The sequence below is a fragment of the Podarcis liolepis genome, assembly GCF_965112155.1.
Source record: "Podarcis liolepis genome assembly, chromosome: 4".
Classification (NCBI taxonomy): domain Eukaryota; kingdom Metazoa; phylum Chordata; class Lepidosauria; order Squamata; family Lacertidae; genus Podarcis; species Podarcis liolepis.
In genome coordinates, this window is record NC_139558.1 from 31,817,929 (window position 1) to 31,840,742 (window position 22,814).

The 22,814-nt window shown below is 41.8% G+C and overlaps 2 protein-coding genes and 1 long non-coding RNA gene across 7 annotated transcripts in view; 1 reads left to right on the plus strand and 2 right to left on the minus strand.

Annotated features, from left to right (window-relative positions):
• IL18RAP (interleukin 18 receptor accessory protein) overlaps positions 1-4,872 on the minus strand; it is a 21,543-nt gene extending 16,671 nt beyond the window's left edge. The window contains exons 1-3 of the mRNA XM_083501497.1: positions 4,636-4,872; positions 1,637-1,788; positions 462-732 (exon numbers count right to left, since the gene is read on the minus strand). Coding sequence (XP_083357623.1) covers positions 462-732; positions 1,637-1,700 — 335 coding nt within the window. The 5' untranslated portion in view covers positions 1,701-1,788; positions 4,636-4,872. The remainder of the gene's footprint in view (positions 1-461; positions 733-1,636; positions 1,789-4,635) is intronic.
• LOC310706207 lies at positions 622-14,954 on the plus strand. 2 transcript variants are annotated; one of them, XR_014525746.1, is made up of 4 exons: positions 622-762; positions 7,612-7,701; positions 11,762-11,836; positions 13,512-14,954. It is a non-coding gene; the product is annotated as an uncharacterized lncRNA (long non-coding RNA). The 2 variants fall into 2 exon arrangements; XR_014525747.1 differs by lacking the exon at positions 13,512-14,954 and having other exon boundaries at positions 11,762-11,901.
• IL18R1 (interleukin 18 receptor 1) overlaps positions 8,043-22,814 on the minus strand; it is a 20,001-nt gene continuing 5,229 nt past the window's right edge. For all 4 annotated transcript variants that reach the window (XM_083501513.1, XM_083501511.1, XM_083501512.1 and 1 more), the window contains 8 exons: positions 19,149-19,326; positions 18,290-18,440; positions 16,746-16,811; positions 15,549-15,693; positions 13,304-13,440; positions 11,693-11,854; positions 11,213-11,371; positions 8,043-9,001 (listed from right to left, as the gene is read on the minus strand). In XM_083501513.1, the coding sequence (XP_083357639.1) occupies positions 8,670-9,001; positions 11,213-11,371; positions 11,693-11,854; positions 13,304-13,440; positions 15,549-15,693; positions 16,746-16,811; positions 18,290-18,440; positions 19,149-19,326 (1,330 nt within the window). In that variant the 3' untranslated portion in view covers positions 8,043-8,669. The remainder of the gene's footprint in view (positions 9,002-11,212; positions 11,372-11,692; positions 11,855-13,303; positions 13,441-15,548; positions 15,694-16,745; positions 16,812-18,289; positions 18,441-19,148; positions 19,327-22,814) is intronic.

Sequence of the window (22,814 nt, forward strand, 5' to 3'; positions counted from 1 at the left end):
ATATTTGTAAAATGTTGTTAAAATAACAGTGGGGGTTTTTTTAAATAGAAATTGTCCAGAGAATGTAGCAAGATAAAAACAACAAAGTCAAGTGCTATTTGATTTGGAATGTGTTTAAGCAGACAGAGTTCATATTTTATGTATAGTACTTAATAGAATAACAGCCTGAGAGGCCCTGAAAGCACAAAGATGAAATATAAACCTTTTAAAATGAATGATCTGGCTTCATTAAGCACAGTTAATTCTCTCGCTCTCTCTTTTTCCAAACATGAAGCTGATGCTTACATTTCTCCCCCTTTAACAAATGAGACTTAAAAGTATTTAACTGGGTGGACCACACTGAATGTAATTAAGAAATAAATAGTAATCATGATGAGGAATATAGGCTCTGTGTAGATTTCTCAAAATACTAGTGCACACATCCACAAAAGGTCTGACTGAGATGTGTCATGGCAACCGACCTATTCTTGCAGACATATGTTCCAGAATGTTGAACTGTTATTGGATTAAACCAAAGGGCATTTCCCTGTAGTTTGGGGTTGATGGTTTCTTTTCTGAGAAGCACTGGGTCTTTCCTATCTCTTGATTGCCAGATCCACTGAAGCTGGCTGTCATGAAGACGAGAAAAGTTAAAAATTGAGGCAGGGTTCTCTGGTGGTACGTCACACGACACAACAAATGCCTGGCCACTGATGGCCCGGTACTTCACATCAGGTTGTTTGCAAAGATGTTCTGAAAAGATAAAGAGATCCGTGCAATCAGGTTAAAGTTCCATTTTTGGGTCACTTCCAGACAACCTGTTCCACAAGCATTTGACTGTGGGGAGATTAAATGATGTTGCAGCAAGTATTTGCCTTCATTTTCCCATCACTTATCACAAAAAAGAGAAAATATTCTGGGTTTGTTTCATAACAGCTCCAAATCAACTTTAACTGTGCAGCCTAAATTGGACAAGAAGTGATTGAATCCCACCAGAAAATAGGGAGGGGTGTAAGCTCCCTGAGATTTTTATTCTTCTCGCCCCTTTAGAAAACTTTGCAGAAATTTATCTGAATATTCTACACTGGTACCTGGGCAATGTGAAGGAAGCAAAATTGTGGAGGCAACCAACAGACTCCCTGCTCCTGCAGAAAGGGACTTTAAGGGGGGGGGAATATGGAAGCTGTGCTACTGGCATTGCTAATTGTGGAATTCTATAGTTTAGTCAACGTCAAAGAAAATACATTGAGCTGTCATTTACTTGAAGGCCTCCCCGTGCAGAAATCGGGTGCAATATCAAAAACCTGCCACTACGAAGGTTACAGTTTTCAAACTTTTCAATGCAGGCATAAAACATGCAATGGCCTGTGAGCATTGCAGGGGGTTGGACTAGACCAGGCTTCTTCAAACTCAGCCCTCCAGCTGTGTTGGGACTACAACTCCCATCAACCCTATCTAGCAGGACCAGTGGTCAGGGATGATGGGAATTGTAGTCTCAAAACATCTGGAGGGCCGAGGTTGAGGAAGCCTGGACAAGCAACCCTTGGGGACCCTCCCAGCTCTATGATTCTATGAAAATGTGGGCTGAGAGGACTGTACCACCTTTGAAAATGAGCATTTAAAGCATGTTAAGGAAGAGTATAACATGACGTCTTACCTCGAAAACCTCTGACTTCTGCTCTTTCCATTAATGTCAGAAAAAGATAACAGAGTATTAGCATTATTTTCTACCACTGTGTTTCTTCATTTGGCAATTAACCTTCATGGCAGAGATAGCCTGATTTATTTCCCTGGTGTTGTTTTCTATAGCTGTAAAAACATAACAAAACAAAACAAAACAATAAGTGGCCAGCTCTCTTTGAAACTAACTCGTTCCAGACAGCTGCTAGGTGGAAAGATAGCCCAGGCAACAGGAGTATTTTATAGCCAATGGGAAAGGGCTTTGTGGTGGGAAAGTCAGGGGGTAGGAACCCTGTGGTCTATCAGATATTATTGGGTTTCAACTCCCATCAGATCTTTCTAGGGGTGATGGAGTTGCAGGGCAGGAATATTTGGTGGGCCACAGGTTCTGCGCCTCTTCTGTAAAGAAAGTATTATACCTGCTACAGCTTCGTTCTGTAACCTCCCCATCATATCAAGTTGGACCTGCTCAGCTAAGCAGAATCTCTGGCTCTTAGCCTCGGCTCCCGCACATGATTCCTCCTTCCCAGGATCTGCTTTTCATTTTGCAAAACCCTTAGAGAATTTTGTTTTAGAAAGGGAAGGGAAGGAGCCACACCTCCCAGCAATTCACCAATTCTGCCCACCTTGAAAAATATCCAGAATGTCCCAAAGTATGCCAAAGAAGTTGAAAAATATCTTCATGTATGCGACAACGGCAGCGAGAGTCTTAATAGCACAAGGATGGAAGAACGAGGAAATCCCGAGTAAAGAATTATGGCAAGAGAAATTGATGGACTGTGCAGAAGTGGCAAAACAGACACATAAATTACAGGACAAGGATAACTGTGACTTTAAAGATGAATGGGAACCTTTTACAAAGTATCTAAAGATCCAACAAAGTGAATTGGACTCCTTGGCAGGCTTTGAATAAACACTCACAGACTTTTTATTGATAATAACCAGTTAGACAAATTAAGGATTTATACAATTTTGTAACATGCAGAGAGTAGCATTTATAGAGAAACCAGAGCTAGGAACTGAGGGAAGTCAGGGTGGTGGGGGGAGGGTGGGGGGAGGAGGAAAGGGGGGAATTAAGGGTGATATGTTTTAAGATAATATGCTCTGTCTAAATTCCTAATTTTAAAAAAAAATTCTTTAAAAACTACAACCAGAATGTCCCAAAGTAGGGCTTCTGTTTTGGCTCAGGCCCAGCAATCACTGAACACACACACACACACACACACACACACACACACACACACACCCCGAAGCTGCACATTCCAGGAGAAGGTGGCTGTTCAGCAGTCTGCCTTTCAAGGAAGCATCAGCCATCACCCAGAAGCTTCCAAGGAATCTCAGGGTTCTCCAGGGCAAACTTTGAAGAACATTGTTGTAGAACCACCTATAGAGACTAAGTGCCAGAGCTCAAGAACAGAGCAGCTGTTCTGCAGGTCCCAACAAAACAGCTGGCAAGGAAGTGTATTGCCACACACCTGACCTCCCCTTGGCTGCATCACACTATGCTTTCTGGCAGAGATGGGAGGAAGGGTGTGGTGGCTGGAAGCTCAGTGCAAGGCAGGAGCAGCAGTGGCTCTCGCTTCACCCCTCTCCCTCCTGGTAAGCACAGCATTGCAGCTGATAGGAGGCTAGGTGCATGTTCCCAAGTTTGATCCCTGGCATCTCCAGTTAGGACTGTGAAAAGCTTTTTGTCGGAAAACCCAGAGACAGGTTTATGTAAAAGTAGGGGATTATGCAAAGCGTTTAGTCCAGGCAATTGTATTTGCATTTATTTAAAAACCAAATAAAATTTGTTTTTTTAAAAAATAAATAAATAAGAATACTGAGCTAGGTGAACCAATGTTTCCATAACAAGTACAAGTTTGGTGTGGTTATTAAGAGCACTGTCTATAAACCTGGAAGTTCCGGGTTCTGAGTTTGGTTTAGCCATTGGATTTTCTGGGTTCTGCTATCAATTGGCATTCACTATCTATAATATGGGGAAAACCACAGATACTGTGTTGCCTATGGGATTGCTGAGAAAGACAATGTTTATTACTTTGGCGGGGTGCTACAAAATACTAAGGTAAATAATTGCTCTTTCTACATCGCAAGGAAATGTTTCACTGGCGAACCCAGTGGCATCTTTATTTGTCATTTAAGATTATATATCTAAATCTAATAAATAGACTGAATAGCTTATTTACTTGTTTTTGTCCTGTATTTTATTCTGTGAACCTCCCTGAGAACTTATGTTGAAGGGCAGTATATAAATCTAATAAATAAAATGAAATAATAAATAATTGTCTTCTGAAATAGGATGGTATTGTAGCTTTCATTCAAAATACTAAAAAAAGGTATTGCAGAAATCTTAGGCTGCAACCCTATGTACACTTCCTGCCCCCTTGCAGGCAAGTAAGTCCCTCTGAACTTCAGACAGACATGCATCAAATCGCTCTATTAGGGTATTATGGTGAAATGAACATATGTGACTGGCGTATTGGAATACAAAGCCAGTATTACAGTTTTGGAATATTTATGGCAAGACAGCATTAGAGTAGAATGTTAAAAGGGGGAGGTAAATTTGATTATAATTTAAATTATCCACTAAACAACTCCACTAAACAACTAAACAACTCAGGGGACTGTCCAGATAGCATTTACATCACCCATTTACAGAGAGCCTTACTTTTACTTCACATTTTGTAATAAAGGATGCCAGCACATAAATCAGCTATTATAAAGAGGCTTTTAACACTATGTGATATTCCCTCTGCAAAACCCCATAGATTTCTTTCCATTCACTTATGGAAAGCAGGGGATCACGATCACCCCTGAAGTATAATTCTCAGTGGCAAAACAAGAAAATAGGCATTCAGAAAATAAACCTCTTCAGCTTAAGTAAATAGAAAGGTTTGCTGAAAAGTAGTCAGAGAACAATAATATTAAAAATTTTGCATTCTGAAAAGAGACTGTTATCTGAGAAAGCTATCTTACCTCTGCATCTACGCAGCTGTGTTAAGAGCTGTGGTTAGCTCTCAAATGGATATAACGTGTGAGTTTCCTTTCAATCAGAATTTCCTTTGCCTCGTCACCTCTTCTTTCTTTCTTTTTTTTCATCAAGTACACATTTCCAGCAACTTTTCTTGTAAAAAGGGCAGGGGAAAACAGCGTAAGAAACATGGTTACAACACATTGCTACTGTTTGAAAAGTGTTCAGGCTTGCAACAACATTGCTTCCCCTTACACTTCCTAAATTTGCAATTGGTAATGAAGGCTGTAGACCAATATACACTTCCTTTGCCGTATTTTCTCTCTCCTGCCCCACTTTCCCCCTCCCTTCAGTTCATCCTCCCAGGTCACCAACTTGCATCTAGTTCTGGGCCTCTGAAGTGACACACAATGTGAGTCGGTCATTTCTGACAATTGGGAAAGGCACTAAGTGAATCCTCTCTTGCCCTTTCACACTTGAGCAAGTCTGCCCTGGAATGAAAAGCATATTACCCAGTTACTTTTATTTCAATGTACATTCGTACCTTGGAAGTCAAACGGAATCCGTTCCGGAAGTCCATTCGACTTCCAAAACGTTTGGAAACCAAAGCGCGGCTTCCGATTGGCTGCAGGAAGCTTCTGCAGCTAATTGGAAGCCACAAAAGCCCCGTCGGACGTTCGGGTTCCAAAGTACGTTCACAAACTGAACAGTCACTTCCGGGTTTCGGGAACCAAACATCTGAGTACCAAGGCGTTCAGGATCCAAGGTACAACTGTGTAAGGGTGGGAAAAGTTGAAAGTATTAAGCATTCCTCTCCCTCTTGCCTTTTCATCCTTGTACAATAAATTATCAAATTACAGACAGGCTTCTGGCCTCTGAGGGAGCCTCAATACTGATAAAAAGAGTCTGTGGGCATGATCTCAACACTACCATCATTCTGACTTTGCAAGTGAAAGAGGGAGCCTGAAAAACTGAAGACCCACAGCCTACATTTGAAGCACATGATTTGCCCCCCAAAGAATCATGGGAACAGGAGGTTCTTAAAGGCGCTGGGCACTATAGCTCTGTGGGTAGAAACTACAGTTCTCCTCTATATACCTACCCAAGTTACTCTCTGGATGCGCAGCTCAATTTGCCATCAAGTCAATGAAATTGGTGGTTACAACAGAGAGGGTCTTCTCAGTGGTGGCACCCTGGTAATAGCTTTCCCACAGAGACTAATCTGGCACCTTCTTTACAGTACCACCTGAAGACCTTTTTATTTACACAGGCCTTTTAAATTTGTATTTTAAGCCAAACTAAAAAGTATTTATTCTGTCCCCACTAGGGAAAGTTTTATGTTGCTATTTTTACTGCGCTGTTTTAAGAAGTCTATTCTGTATTTTTAGATATTGCATGATTGTTTTGTAAGCCGTACATAAAAATGCATTGAGGGCAGGTCATATGGATTAATAATGAAAATTAGGGATGGGGGAGACATCTGATTCAGTTTCCATTTAAAGGCAAACTGAAATTCACACTTGTCCAAATTTTGAAACGCAGTTCCTTCAGCCAAGCAATGTCTACAAAAATCTATATACTGGAGAAAAAATGCTACATATTGGTGAAAATAGCACACAAAAATTCATTATTTTAGGGGAAACCGCTTTTTAAGAATATTGCATATTAGGCAACATTGCTTACAAACATGTTTAATAGCAGAAATGTGGATAAACATGCTGATGAATTTTCACAAGGATTTCTTTTTATTAAAAAATGCAAACGGCTGCGGAAATGTGGAGAATTTAGGAATTGAAAAAAGGGAAACAGAATCCAAAATGACAGATTAGCTCAGGCTTCCTCAAACTCGGCCCTCCAGATGTTTTGAGACTACAATTCCCATCATCCCTGACCACTGGTCCTGCTAGCTAGGGATCAAGGGACTTGTAGGCCAAAAACATCTGGAGGGCCGAGGCTGAGGAAGCCTGGATTAGCTCATCAATTATAAACAACACCTATAGGCAGCTGCCACTTCCAGAATATAAACAATGCACTACAAACAAAAGCATTTTAGCCCCTTCAATATTATTTTGCATTCTTTTATTACTATTTATTAGATTTGTTTACCGCCCTATACCTGCAGGTCTCAGGGCAGTTCCCAAGATAAAAATCACAAGATAAAACCAGAAAACACATAATCAAAATAAAAACAACCCAATAACCCCCACCCACCCACCCAAATGTGGTATATGGTTGGTGCCAGCCTGGCACCGGAATATACAGATTGTTTACATCCATGGTTTATCTGTCATTGTAGTATCTAGTGAATATGAAAAGAATGAACTTCTGTCCAGTTGAAGCGACTCAACAGTTTAAACTACCAGATGACATGTAGTCACGATAAGCATTCCTCACCCTATGGAGGCTGTGGTTAATGAGTCAGAAGGCTGCTTCCTGCACCAAGCATAAAACCACAAAGCCCAGCATTTACCGGTATATGATTGTGATCAGGTAAAATGTTGTGTGCTTGCCCCCTATAGACTGCTGTTGAAGCTGGAAATGGGTGCAATGTAAATACAACAATCTCTCATCAATAGGAAAGTTGAACTGTTTGCTATAGAGAGTAGGGAAACTAATTGACTTGTTTCATACCAAACAATGGATTACAATCCCATCCTTGAACCTTGCCCCAGCTATTCAGACTCCTGTTCCCTGCACCAGCCTTCAATTTCTTTTCTCCAATGGCAGGGTTGCCATGTGCCCTCTTTTTCCAGGACAGGTCCTCTTTCTCACAGGTGTGTAACATTAGAGATGTCATAGCAACCCATAGTTAAAAGTAGAAGTCATAAAATGTGTCCTCTTTTTTTGCTCTTCAAAATATGGCGACCCTACCAACGGGGCTTGCACATTCACTTGTTGTGCACCAGAGTCCTGCAACTTTTCTGTTTTGGCATTTCAACCTTGCATCTCGTTCAACTTCTTTGCTCTTGTGCTTTTTTCAGGAGTGCTGTAGTACGTATATGTACAGACAGTGAAAAATGGGCAGGTGAAAAAGGCTTGCGGCTTGAAATGGCAAAATGGAATACCTCCTAGTGAGTAAACCCAGTCAGCAGACACCTTGCTACTTGAAAATCAGACTGGACAGTTGGTACAGTACTAGATAATTGTAGAAAGTTTAGCCATTCTTTGCATACTTGATACAGCACCAAGGTATTATTGCAACCAAGAGTAATACTATTGACATTTTCTTTTCATTATTCAATAAATCTGAAGACAGACAGCTAATCCACTGTGGTTTATTGTAGCTCCTTATCAGATTCAGCAATGTCTGGTTTTAAAAGTGAGGTAACAAACCAAGGTAACATATATTATATTTCTACAAATATCTTGTTCCCACCCAGCGTGTCTTTTGAAAGTAAAAATAGCACCACAGTTGGAGTGTGTGCACACAGATGCAGACATTTATTTTTTTGGAAATATCTATAGACTGCAGTTTCATAACAAATACAGCAAGGCAATATACAGCATACAAAATTACTATTAGATTTTTTAAAAATAATAATAATTATAAACACCATTTTAAAAAAATCAATAAATACAGGTTGGTAAAAACAATTTCACATTGCAAAGGCTTGCCTGAATATTACAATTTTAGGAGATATATAAAAGAAGGCAGGAGTGTTTCCTGCTGATCCTCTCTTGGCAAGGAGTTCCACAGGACAGGGTCTGCAACACTGAAGGCAGCAAACCTATGAATGACATCTGTCCATATAAGGAGACAAAATATTCTCTATTGAGTCCTATGTTGAGTTGGCTTCCAGAGAGTGCTGCATCTACTTAAAGATCACACGGTATATTTTCTGACACATTTTGTTTTGGGGATATGAGACACAAAACTTCCCAAATATAGCCACTCTAATTGCAAACAGTCAGCAGCCTGTAGCAACATCTTGTTCTAAAAGGACTCTGATATAAAGCTAGTAGCCTTACTAAGATGAAAACTGAGTGAAGCCCTTCAGGGGTGGCTGAATTGCTCATGCTCTGTCCTGGAATGTACATCTTACAAAATATCCGGTTCCTTCATTGAGGAGGGCTTAGCAGGCATCGCATAGCGGAGCTTCTTCCAAAACCTGGAATTTAAAGCGAGTGACTTCTCTTCTTTCCATTTCACCACGTGGCTTGGTGAAAGAAGTTTCAAAGACTTGGGCAAGAAATCAAAGTCACGTATAGGCATATATTCTATTAGTATCACTTTAATGTTCTTTTCAACCAAGGCCTTGTGAAGCCCGGTTTCAAGCTCAAACATGACTTTGTCAGAGATGTAGTTCTTACTCAGTATAATGATTAATCTTCTACTTCTGTCAATATATGACTGGACATCATCAACAGCAGCTGCAGGCAGAAGAGGGAGCAGTTATAATGGAAACATCTGAAATAGCATTGGTCTACTAATACATTACATGAATTACAAACATGAGAGGCCTGTGGAAATGTGCTAATGCTGTCTCTTCTGCCACAAAGCAGGATGGAAAAGTTTAAAGTGGATTATTTCTAATTTTAGAAAACAGATTATGTATATATTTTGTGTGTGTGTAACAATATAACTATATAACTATGGGTCGTATCACATTTCACAGCTAGAGAACACTGAGGCACAATAATAAGTGACTAGCCCACAATTAGTCAGCGAGTTCATGACAAAGAATTCTTAAGCAAAAATTCCAGTAAACGGCAATAGTGAGTGATTCTGGGCATGTGCAGAATGCCTTTCACTCACAACCAAGCAATTTCAGCCTCCTCTTCCCCATCCCACACTTAGAATTAAGAACTTAAAGTCAGAAGTCCATTTTCAACTAAGAAGTCTATTTTCAGCATCATGACAGAGTCCTGGAGTCAAAGAAGAAAAAGGCAGTTTGCAAATACTTTAAAGGACACCAGCCATTTTCTTTTGCCCTTCATGAACTCTGCACAACTCTAATGTGATGTTCTGAGGTCTCTGAGAAACTGTGAGGAAACGACTTCTACGAAGGCAGGAAGGCATGTGGGCATGTAAGCGGCAGAACTTCATACCTGGTCTGCGATATTATCAGAAGCAACTCATTCTTCCTTTAAATCAACACCACTTGTTAACCAAACGATAAAACCGTCACCTACTATGGTCACAGATTCTTGTTTGGCACAGATGAATAAACCACCAGCACTGCTCTCCAGCAAAACAAACATCTGTGTCACCCTTAAGAGTAACAAGGCCAAGGACTCGCCCTTCTCTGGTAGGCTTCCCTCCCCCTTCCGTTACAGAAGGACAAGATATTACATTTCCCCCCTATAACAAACGTTTGTAATGCCCTTTCAGCCAGCGAGGCACTGCCCCCCTCCAAGAGGAGGTCACTCATTGGCCAATATGAATTGAAGCAGCGGGCGGGAGCTTGAGCCAGCTGCCCAGGCGGCCAAGGCCAGCCGCCCGGTAAAAGGGCTAAGCGTCCACTTTTCCTCAATCTGAAAAGCGCCTTAGAATAATGCAGCAGGAAAAAAAGGCATTTCTCTCCTTCAAAATCTTAATATATCTGTCAGATCTAATGTAGCAGGGGACTCCTGTCTGTCAAAATTGATAATACTGGGTGGTCCAGCTCAGTATATGGCGGTTTCATATGCCCAACGTTCTCTCTGGACCTCAAGGACGATGGGGGAAGTAATGTGAATCAAAGCCCAATAGCAGATAGTTGAAAACATACAAGCTGATAAGGCTATTTCTTCCAGCAAGAAATAGTTTGGGTCCAGACTTCTAAAATGATTGGATCCCTTGGCAAAACATGAGTAAAGGGGACAATATTAAGTCATCCCACACCCATGCAGGGCAAATGGTTTTGTTCTTATTCCTTTGTATACGCAATCTGTTCGTTTCCAAACAGCTCAGCATGCACAAAGATGAGTTTGGCTGCTTATGCAGCCCATAAGGTAGAAAAAATATAAATTAACTTGACGTTGGTTTGAATTGTGAAAATACTGAAGTCAGTTGGATCCAAGTCAGAGTTCATTACAAATCTGAAAATTATGAGCAACTAGATTTGACTTATAAATAGATTAACAGATGTCTTCTGACATAACTCCTAACTGCTCAAGTACACCTTGCGTGGCTAAATTCTGCTACAAAACATCCCTCGTTTTGGTATGCATTTAAATTTTTCAAAAAAGAATCAGGGTTAACACCCATGAAAAGGGGTTATTGGTGCTGTCCTTTAAAGCCCTAAATAGCTTTGGCCCTGTATACCTAACGGAGCATCTCCACCCCCATCGTTCAGCCCGGACACTGAGGTCCAGCACCGAGGGCCTTCTGATTGCAAGAAGCGAAGTTACAGGGAAGCAGTGGCACCCGCTCTGTGGAACGCCCTCCCATCAGATGTCAAGGAAATGAACAATTATCTGACTTAGAAGACATCTGAAGGCAGCCCTGTATCGGGAAGTTTTTAATGTTTGTTGTTTAATGTTTTAATTTGTTGGAAGCTGCCCAGAGTGGCTGGGGCAACCCAGTCAGTTGGACGGCATGTAAATATGTTGTTGTTGTCAAAAATTACTCAGTAAGACAGTAACAAGACATCCACCTACCTCCTCCAGGAGAGATATCCCGTTCAAAGATACACAGTTTGTATCCAAAATGTTTTTCTAATATTGTGGGCAATATGTTCAGTGCAAATTTTCTCTCTTCATCACATATGGGTACACAGTCTTTCAGGTAAGACACAAATGCATCATATATTTTTCCATCTGAAAAAAATTAATTCACCCATGAAGTATTTATGTGTTCTGTCTATTTTTAAAAAGACATTCCTTGTGCAATTACTGGAACTACCGGTAATTGTGCACCTCCTGCATTTCTTGAAGGTAGCCACTTATCCTTCATTCCATGCAGCCTAATAAACTGAAAGGTCCTTCCCTTTGCAAACCAAGGAATGCTGCAATAGAAAAGCTTAAAAAGCAAATACAACCCTGTCTGCCTCCCCAACCAAGACCTACAAAATTCATTTTTGCCCAGGCAAAACAGCTCTCCACCCACCCCACCCTAAACCAAGCATTACTATGTTTTACCTCCAATCGTTTCATCCTTCCCTGTGACATCTCTGTACAATAAAACAAGGTCAACTTTGAATATCACAGACAGAACGACCGCAAGAACAGAAACAAGGGAAAGCAAGATCACTGCGATAATTCCAGGGGTAAAGACCCGCAAGGGTAAGTCTCGATTCGTTTCTGGAAAACAAAAGGAGGCAACACACGATTGAGACAGAGCCCTCCAAATAAGTACTCTTCTCAAGAAAAACTGCAATAAGTCTATCTCAAGAGTAGCCAACATACCCCTCCCGCCACAGTGTTGCTTCACTACAGTTCCCATAATCCCCCTGGCTGAGGCTGATGGGAACTGGAGTTCAACAACATCTACTGGGCACCACATTGGGAGCCCCTGGTCTATACTGATGCTGGAACACTCTGCTATTAAGTGTTTGTCCAGTATGTTTTTAGGCAGAAAAAGTGATAACAAATGTTGTCGTGCCTCTTGCTTCTGCCCCAAGGTGTAAGAAGGATCCTATGATCCAAGCCCTGTTTAGGGAAGTTTTTTATGTTTGATCTTTTATTGTGTTTTTAATGTTCTGTTGGGAGCCGATTGGAGTAGCTGGGGAAACCCAGCTAGATGGGCAGGGTATAAATAGTATATTATTATTATTATTATTATTATTATTATTATTATTATTATTATTGGATGATGATATTATCTATCCTCAATTCGTGAGCTCATGCTTCGTTTGCTCTCAAACTCTAACAAACTGAGCCCCATGAAATCCAATTGTTCTTGTTCATTTACAGTCAACATCCAAGAGGCGACCAAAGCGCCCCCCCCCCCCAAAAAAAAAAACAACCCATGTTTGTTGAGATAATGTGATTGGGAGGAGGAGCATTTAAAAGAGAGAACTGGTGGGTGCTTAACACTTTCCCCCCTCCCCACCAAATCTTCCTGACAAGCTGTCTCCACAGCAAGACTGCAGGAGTCAAAATGTCCGGCTGGGGGGAAAGCATGTCTCTTACAATCTCAGACCAAGATCGGCAAGAAAAAGTAGCAGCCCTGTATGTATTTGCCGCTACAAACGTTGACCTGTGCTGAGAGATCCGGCACTAGTCTTTTTCCTGAATTACGCCAACACCAGGATGATAGATCCAATTAGGGAACTATCACTAATTTTGTCAGCTAAGAGAGACAGCCGCGGGCAGAAACATAGAATCATAGAATTGAACAGCTGGAAGGGACCACAAAGGTCATCCAGTCCAACCCACTGCAAGGCAGGGGGTTTTTTTGCCCAGCATGGTGCTTGAACCCACAACCCTGCAATTAAGAGTCCCATGCTCTACTGACTGAGCTACCCTTGCCATTGCTATTTCCCACTTCCTTTCAAATAAGGTAAACTAATTCTAAAAGAAGGGAGCACTCAACTGAGACAGAAATACTAAGTACTGTAGTATTGCACAAATTGTTGTACTATCAACAATTTGAGCCTCCCATCCAGAGGACTGCTTCTTAGGCTTCCACACAAAAGCTCTGATTTTCCTTGCATAAGTGCTTTGCACTTCCGTTGTATCTGGTCCACAGACGGGCCCCAGTTAATATTCTTTGTGGGCGCCGGGCATTAGAAGAAAACCGTACAGTACCTTTCTGAAGTGTAACTATTTGCTTCTCAGGGTAACCAGCTGCCACAAAATTGCAGGTGTATGAAAAATTGATGTCCGCCTCTTTAACGCTCTTGATCCACAACTGCTTCAAAGAATAGTTTTTCCCTTCTTCTTGACTGTTAGAAGAAAAGAAAAGAATGTGAGACGTCTTTCATCGGTCAGCTTGATGCTTGTAATCTAATTTCAGGATACAAATCTTCAACGGCAGATCACTGAAGAAAATCTTAGAATCATAGAATCGTAGTCCAACCCCCTGGAATGCAGGAATCTCAGATCAAGAATCCATAACAGAAGAAGTGCCCTTTGTGACTGAAGAACACAAGGAATGCAGTGTGCTACAGTAATTATATGAGAAATAAGCCACCCTCTCCAACGAAATAAATCTTCTCATTGCAGCTTCATTGGGTACTTCCAAACTAGAGGCTGTGCCCAAAATTAGTAATGCTCAGAGTAGACAGATTGAAACGAATGGACCTGATTAACTTGGGTCTATTAATTTCAAGGGGCCCGTTCTCAGTATGATTAATGTTGGCTACAACCCTAGATATTTAGTGTGGCTTTTCTATTATTCCTTCAGTCACTGTTTATGGGTGAAGTTCTGTCATGCAGAGGGATGATCCTATCATAGTTCACACAATCTTTGCAAGGCACTGCTTTATAAACCCTTTTTATGATCTTTTATTTAGCATGAGCATGTATTTATGGACTTTTTTTAAAAAAAAACAACCTATATACCACCTGTTTTGGACTGCTTACAAACTATACATTTAAAGCGAGAATCCTGAGAATTGTTAATGGTACTGGGAATTGCAGCTCTGTAAGGGAGTAAAGTACAGTTTCGAGGATTCTTTGCAGGGTGAATATTTGATTTATATGTGCTTTAAATGTACGGCGTGTATGCCGTCGTATTGCCATTTCCAGGCAAAATGGAAATACAGAATATTACATACAAAGTCCAAAGTAAAACAAAAACACTTAAAACCCACAATGGTTAACATCACAAGCTGGAAAATGCCAAGCTGAAGTGAGAGAGGTCTATTGAAGTAACACCATGCAGGGATAGCCAATACGGTATCCTCAAGATGTGGTTTGACTACAACTCCCATCATTCCTTATCATTGGCCATGCTGGCCCAGGACTGATGGAGTTGTAGTCCAATAACATCGGACGGGAAACATGAGATACCGCTGCCACAATGCTATAATATTGATTTTTTAAAAATCCTTTTCAGTATTGTTGCTGTTCATTTTTTTAAAAAACTTTTTGTAAACCACTTTGAGGTTTTTTTGTTTGTTTTCATAATCAAGCAGCGTACAAATTTATTGAAAGAAGAATAAGAAGAAAAAGGAAAAAGAAGAAGTGTACCTTATCCAATCCAAAGACAGAGGGGAATCTATAACATACCAAACCAGTTCACAGATAATGCAGACAATATGAACATTAAAGAAAGGTGGAAGAGACCGTGAGGGGAATGCAATAAACATAAATAGGCAGATAGTTGCAGAGAAGAGCGCAAAATTGAAAGCCATAATTTTGTTGTGTTATGCACCTTCCCAATCCTCTAGACACTTGGTTGAATCCAGGCTCAGGCTAAAGGTAAAGGTAAAGGGACCCCTGACCATTAGGTCCAGTCATGACTGACTCTGGGGTTGCGGCGTTCATCTCACTTTGCTGGCCGAGGGAGCCGGCGTACAGCTTCTGGGTCATGTGGCCAGCATGACTAAGCCACTTCTGGTGAAACCAGAGCAGCGCACAGAAACACCGTTTACCTTCCCACCAGAGCGGTACCTATTTATCTACTTGCACTTTGACGTGCTTTTGAACCGCTAGGTGGGCAGGAACAGGGACCGAGCAACAGGAGCTCACCCTGTCGGCAAGTCCTCTGTGGTTTAACCCACAGCGCCACCCGCGTCCCATAGACTCAGGCTAGCTACACACTAACCCATTTGTAGCACCAAAAATGTAGTTTTTCGTTAATCTGGAACAATCCATGTAAACATCCTGCTTTCAATCTAAACTGATTCTAGATCCTGCCATGGACACGGCTGGCTATTAAACACCAGTTTGTGTCTGTCTTACAAAGAAGCCCTATGGTTATATTTAATTTTAGCTGGTTAGGTAAGAATGCAAAGCAGAGAGCACAGGAAATCACAACATACCAAAATGCCAAGGATTGCACTATATAAACATTGATACACAATATTTTCCTACCAACATTACTTACTAATGGTATTCCATTTCACATGGCAAGTCGTTGTCCTCACAGCGACCTATCATGTCATCTTGATGTGACCAATAAAGCAGAAAGTCTCCAACTACATTGTTAGAGTAACCTAAAAAAGCTGTGCAGTTGAGGATTTCCTTTTTACCTAAGCAGAACATGTTTCAAAATTAATAATTTAGGGGGGCTTTAATAAATACACCCAATTGTTATTAAAGCGGAAATGATTGCCTAATTAATTTTTATTTATTTGTGAAATTTCTAGCCCACCTTCCACTATCTAGGCCCAGGGCAGGAATACAAACATTCCTAAAACTATACAACTAAAACCCCACTGGGTGGTATCTACCTAAGTCATACTCAGAGCAGCGTTTCCTCGATGACAGTGGTTTAAGTTCAACCACATTGTGCTCACAGCAGACCCATTGAAATTAGTGGACTTAAGTTTGTCATGTCCACTGAATTTAATGGGTCTACTCTGAATATAACTAACAACCCACACCTTAAAAGTAAAGAGTCCTCCGGCTGCATCAAAACAGACAATAAACAACACCAGCCGAATGGCTCCATTAAAATCCTCACCCTTTCCCAAAGGCCTGGGAGCAGTTGCTTTGCTTCCAACTCCCATTATTTTGTAGTCCTATATTAAGTTTTTAAGGGTGTTTGCTCAAGTTTTTTTCAAGATTTCAGAAGGATACTGCCTCATCAGGAAACTGCCGTGGGTTGCCATCTACCACAGAGATGGAAGTGATATGCATGGTTCGGTTAAATATGCAGTTAAAATGTCTCCCATAAGTTTCTTGTGCAGATAACAGCTATGAAAACTTGCACTCTACAGGGCCAACCAAAATGATGAATGAATTGTAATTAAATAATAATGGTTTGTTTAGGTTATGGCAGTTTTGTGTTTCAAATCAACATAAGTCACTTTAAATTTATTTTGTAAAAAAATTCTACCTGTAATACATGCATGCATGCATAATCTGCAATAGGCAGTCCACATGGTTCATGAAATACGTCTACTCTGTCCCCACAGTGTATCTCAGGATGTAATGTCTTACCCAGCTACACATTTTGGGACAAATGTGGCAATGCCTGCTGTCTTCACTTGCATGCCACACAACCAGCCCATACAACCACACACACTTACACAACTAGCCTTACAAAACATTCTCTCATTTTAGAGAAAGGAAGAGGTACCTATTTCCGTTAGGATGGTATAACTTTCGGATCCAATTAGCCCAGGCTTTGTGATTTCCTCAAGACCTTGGGGATGCAAAACAGCACGTTACTTAAGCCATCCTTTCCCCTAACAGTTCAGTCTAATGTTGACATATTTGAAATTGGGTGAAATAATGTTGTTGTTATAATTGTTGTTATATGATTTGAAAGTATTATTATTATCATCATCATCATCATCATCATCATCATCATTATTCACATAAATCCAGGGCTGACAAAAAGTGCCTGATAGGAACCTGTCAGCTTACAGAGTGTTGATGCAACAAAGCAAATCCCCTGTGTTGCAGAACGGCAAAACTAGACCAACCAGAAGCAACACGCAGCTAATAAAGAATGAGCAATAATCAATAATAATGTAGTGTTTCACAATAACAAATAGTACATACAAATAGTACCTCAGGTTACAAACATTTCGGGTTACAAACTCCGCTAACCTGGAAATAGTACCTCGGGTTAAGAACTTTACCTCAGGATGAGAACAGAAATCGCGCACCGGTGGCAGCGAGAGGCCCCATTAGCTAAAGTGGTACCTCAGGTTAAGAACGGTTTCAGGTTAAGAACGGACCTCTGGAACGAAGTAAGTTCTCAACCCGAGGTACCACTGTATGTTAAATCAAAACAGTAAGCATAACCAGTCAATATAACAGAACATTGTGATTAAGATCAGATGCCTTTAAACAGTCAATCAATGTCCTGTAAAAAAGCGTGGCCAGGTGCTCCAGCAGAAAACAGAAGAACAGTTTTTCCGGATATAGGCACTGTTTTGAAGATGAATCTTCATCAGCGATTAAAATGTCTACCTACAGGTACATCAAATAGGATCAGCAGACACTGGTACATGTAAAGGCTGCTGATCCTTTGTTATTTGATGTACCTGTTGTTGTTGTTTAGTCGTGTCCGACTCTTCGTGACCCCATGGACCAGAGCACGCTAGGCACTTCTGTCTTCCACTATTTTTTGATGTACCTATGTGGCCTTAATTGCTATGCACTTGTTTAAAGGCATCTGACCTTAATCGTGATGTTCTGTTATAGTGAGTGGTTACGATTATTATTTTGATTTAGTGTACTTTGAAACATCACGTATGTACTATTTGCTATTGTGAAACACTACATTATTATTGATTATTGCTCATTCTTTATTAGCCACGTGTTGCTACAGAGTGTTGATGGCAGCTGAGCCTACAGAGAGGAGGCAGAGGGTCTCCAGAAACCAAAAGTTAGGCAGAGTGTAGGCCCCTGCCATGTATTATCCACACAAAATGGCCTCCACTATAGCCGCAAGCCCCAGCTCCTTTGCTTTTTTAACACATGGGAGACCCTAAAAATCAAATACTGAGTAAAGCATTGCTAAGCACTTAAAAGATTCAGCACACAGCCACATGCCACAAATGGGCATAAAATTGACACCTGCTAGCATGTATAGGGGCTCCTGGGTAAGTTGAGATTTAAAGGGTTTAATGCAAAGCAAACTATCGTCCTATTTTTCACTCCGCCTCTCACCTTCTTCCACTGTTAGTCCTATTGTTTTGGTAGCATTGTATGTCTTTCCTGCATGAACAAATGACTTAACGCATGTGAAGTTTCCAGAATCTCCCGCTGTTAGCTCATCGATAGACCACTCCTCCTTTGTTTGAGGGAGCTTCCTGCAGTCCTGTTTAAAGTGGAGATGTTCCAAAATGTGTCTTAGAAGCAGCCTAAAACTTCAAAATACAGTACATGAACAAGTATGCAAACAATATGGTGAGCCAACCCTCCCCTTCCATTCTGCCTTCATTGTCTTGCTCTAAAGAAACCATGGGTAGACAAACTAAGGCCTGGGGGCCGGATCCGGCCAAATCGCCTTCTAAATCCAGCCCGCGGACGGTCCGGGAATCAGCGTGGTTTTACATGAGTAGAATGTTTCCTTTTATTTAAAATGCATCTCTGGGTTATTTGTGGAGCATAGGAATTTGTTCATTCCCCCCCCCCCAAAAAAAATATATATATATACTCCGGCCCCCCACAAGGTCTGAGGGACAGTGGACCGGCCCCCTGCAGAAAAAGTTTGCTGGCCCCTGAGTCTAAACTGCTTGTCATGATAAATATTTCATCACAACCTTGTAGTTAGTCTGGAAAAGGGAGGGGAAAATCACCACACAGTTTGTTTGTTTGTTTGTTTGTTGCAGATCCAGTAACAGTGTAAGATGTGATTAATAAACTGGATTAGAAATGGCCACAACTTTATGATTACAGATATAGGTGGATTTTTGGGTACATATCTGTTCCAGCCCTCCAGCCCCACCCCCGACAAAAATTAATTATTTAATTTTTTAAAAGGTAAAGGAACTCAATTTCCAGAGAAATCTGTGTTAATAAATACCTTGTACCATGTTATCTTGGCAACATTTGCCTTGTGGTATGTATCATTGCATTTCAGGTGATAGGTTCTTCCAAGAATTCCATGTATAGCAGATGACACGTGGTTGGCATTGAAGCAACTTGTTCTACTTCTTTGGAGGACAATCAAAGACCATTTCTTTGGATTGTGTTTTCCATTGCTGAGAGGAAGGAAGAAGCGTGTGTGTGTGTGTGTTAAGGTGGCTTCCTATATTTTCTTACATTTATATCCCGATTTCCTTCCATGAGTGAACCCATCAAGGCCAGCCCAAGGCATATTTTGACACCTGAGGCAAACCACAAAATGGCGGCCCTCCCCGGCTAGTGGAAAAGGGGTGAGTGAAGATCTACATCAGGAACAAGGGTGTGAGGAGACCAGCAGCACCTCCTATTTGCCAAGAACCTGCTGTAGAGGTAGCAGTTGGGGAGGTCACCAAGGAGGCGGCAGATCCGGGCTCCAAGGAGCTCGCCACAGCTGCCCCTGCAGACCCTGCTCCCTAGGTCGTCCCATCATGCCTCATGGGGTGGGTGACCCAGCCCTAGAACCCATGACACATTAAAAGCCATTTTCGCAGACCAGTTCTCTCACAAGGACAAAACCATATTTGCATATGTAGTGGTACATTTGTAAATGGTTTTTTGGGCAGAGTTCCTGAATAAATCAGGCATTTAGGCCATTGAAAGTAGGAAACCAAAAGCAATGAACCAAAACAAACAAAATAATTCATAAATTAGGTGTTGGGGTGGGTGGGAAATTTGTTATTTTATAATAATAAGAATAATAGTAATAGTAGTAGTAGTAGTAATTTTGAGTTATTAGGTTGTTAACAGTCCTGCAATTTCAGATGAAGGGTGGTATAAAAATGCAATGATTGTGATAGCTCATCATTATCACAATACAGTGGTACCTCGGAAGTCAAACGGTATCCGTTCCAGAAATCCGTTCAAAATGTTCGGAAACCAAGGCACAACTTCCAATTGGCTTCCGGAAGCTCCTGCAGCCAATCGGAAGCCGTGTAAACCACGTTGGACATTCAGGTTCCAAAGAACGTTTGCAAACTGGAACGCTCACTGGAACACTCAAGGCACAGAATCACATACTCGAGTGAGGTCTCTGTGACCTAATTTGCGACAGCCACAAGAGCCAAGGTGTCAGTAAAGGGGGCAGGAAGAAAACAACAAGCAGCAGCCCAACCCAAGATCTTTGGATAACAGTTACCTAACTTGACTTTCGCTCCTGGGTCATTTTTAGATTTAAAAAAGCCATCTGAAAACTGAATTGATAGATGCCACTGAGAAAATTACGTAGGACTCGAGACGGCCAAATAAAGCATTTTCTATAAGGCAAGGGCAGCCAAAGATGCCTCCCGCTTGAGCCCTTCAGTTGCTCAAAACAACCCAGGTCTCTGGCTCCTTAAACTCAGACCTAGGACTCAGCTATACAGCCGCAAACAAAATGTTTCAAGTGTGTTTTAAGTGCAATATGCAATGTGACACCAGATGGCGATGGTGAGCCTTATGGAAAATTCAGTGTATTTTTAAGAATGCTTTATTACAAAAAGCATTTTCAGAGCAGTTTTTGAAGTGTGTAGAGATTCCACCTTAGTCTTCCTGCAACTCACCTGGACTCCCTTCATTATTGACCCTGCATTTGGATTATGTTTGGACCTGGACTGATTCCCTAGACCGATTCAACCTCAGTATGTTCTGGTCACTGCTGCGCCATCATCCCAGCTCTCATTGGCCAATAATTTTGGAAAGGAAACTTATGCCTCTCTGGACTGGCACCCAAGCCCTTGAGAGCAACCCTAGACAATAGCATCTATTTGCTTTCAAGTCCTATCATTCACACAGGAGAGTGTTCTGTGTTGTTGCTAGGCAGCAACATCATCAGTGTGTGTATGTGGTACAAAATGAATATCGTTTGCTCTGCACATTCAGGGCCAACGGGAGATAGCTGGACTTTCCACAGTATGGATTTGGGTGAGGGAGCATCAGTCACAAAAACTCAGAGCAATAAAGAAATAAGATCCAAAATTCATGCCACAATAAACTTGATGGGTCGCCATGCCATGTAAATTTGGGTTTGTGGGTTGCCATCGCAAAAAGGTTGGGAACTAACAGGAGACGATTTTGGCATTAAGCGGTATATAAATGAATAAATAAAATACAGTGGTACCTCGGGTTAAGTACTTAATTCGTTCCGGGGGTCCGTTCTTAACCTGAAACTGTTCTTAACCTGAAGCACCACTTTTGCTAATGGGGCCTCCTGCTGCTGCCACGCCGCCAGAGCACAATTTCTGTTCTCATCCTGAAGCAAAGTTCTTAACCTGAAGCACTATTTCTGGGTTAGCGGAGTCTGTAACCTGAAGCGTATGTAACCTGAGGTACCACTGTAACTAGTTGCAGAATGGCATCCAAATGGACGCTTCTTGCATTGAGAGTAGCACTAAACCAGAAATCCCCATCTAGCTTTGTTTGGAAGCAGCCATGGGCCTCTTTGGCCCCTGCTGGAGCTAACTGTGCTGCATTAGTTCTGGTACTGGATCCAACCATTCCAGGCACTTCTTACTACTAAAGTCCTCGTGTGGTTTGTGAGTGCCAGAAGCCAGCTCTTCTATTGGAAACCATGCAGCTGCTGTCGCACGTGGATCGCCAAAGAGGTGCTACATAAACAATCTGCAACACTCTCAGTCCTGTATTTCGCAGCACGTCTCTGCCACGCTCACCTTAAGGGTCAAACGGGGTCATCCCCTTGATGATCCAGGAAACATATTGCTTCAAGGAGTTGCCCAATCCAGAATGCATAACAGGAAAAGGCCCGCTTTCGGAAGAGGGGAAGCTGCTAGTGCTTTACTAACTGAGAAGGAAGTGAAGGAACTCACTGTGAGGGCTCTCCTGACATTGTTACCTTTCACTGATGTTCACAGTGTAGCAAGTCTCACTCCTGCTTTGAAACCACACCAAGATACAACTAGTAGCAATGTTGCTGAACTGTCAGCACCAGTTAAAAAAAACTGTTCCATTCCGGCTAAAGGGTGGGAAGGCAGTGTGCTTGTGCAACAGCCGGGGACCCCTAAAGCCTTGCCTTGTTGCGGGGCTGGGAAGGGCAAGGGGATAAAAGCATTGATGCCTGCCTTTCTACATAACCAGCCTTTTCTTAGGAACTGGGTGGGGAGGGTGGGAGAGGGAATAGTAGAATCGTAGAGATGGAAGGGGACCACAAGGGTCATTGCAAGATTTGGAGGGGGGGAGTGCTGGTACTGAGTACCACCAAAACAAAAGCACTGAGAAGGTTCAAACTCTGGTGTTTCCAGGTACAGCAGGGAGAAAAACCAACTAGAGGAAAGGCAGCTTCCTATGCAAATATGGACCGCTGTACATCTTCTTTGTGGGACGCGGGTGGTGCTGTGGGTTAAACCACAGAGCCTAGGACTTGCCGATCAGAAAGTCAGTGGTTCGAATCCCTGCAACGGGGTGAGCTCCCGTTGCTCAGTTCCTGCTCCTGCCAACCTAGCAGTTCGAAAGCACGTCAAAGTGCAGGTAGATAAATAGGTACCACTCCAGCAGGAAGGTAAACAGCGTTTCCATGCACTGCTCTGGTTCGCCAGAAGCGGCTTAGTCATGCTGGCCACATGACCCGGAAGCT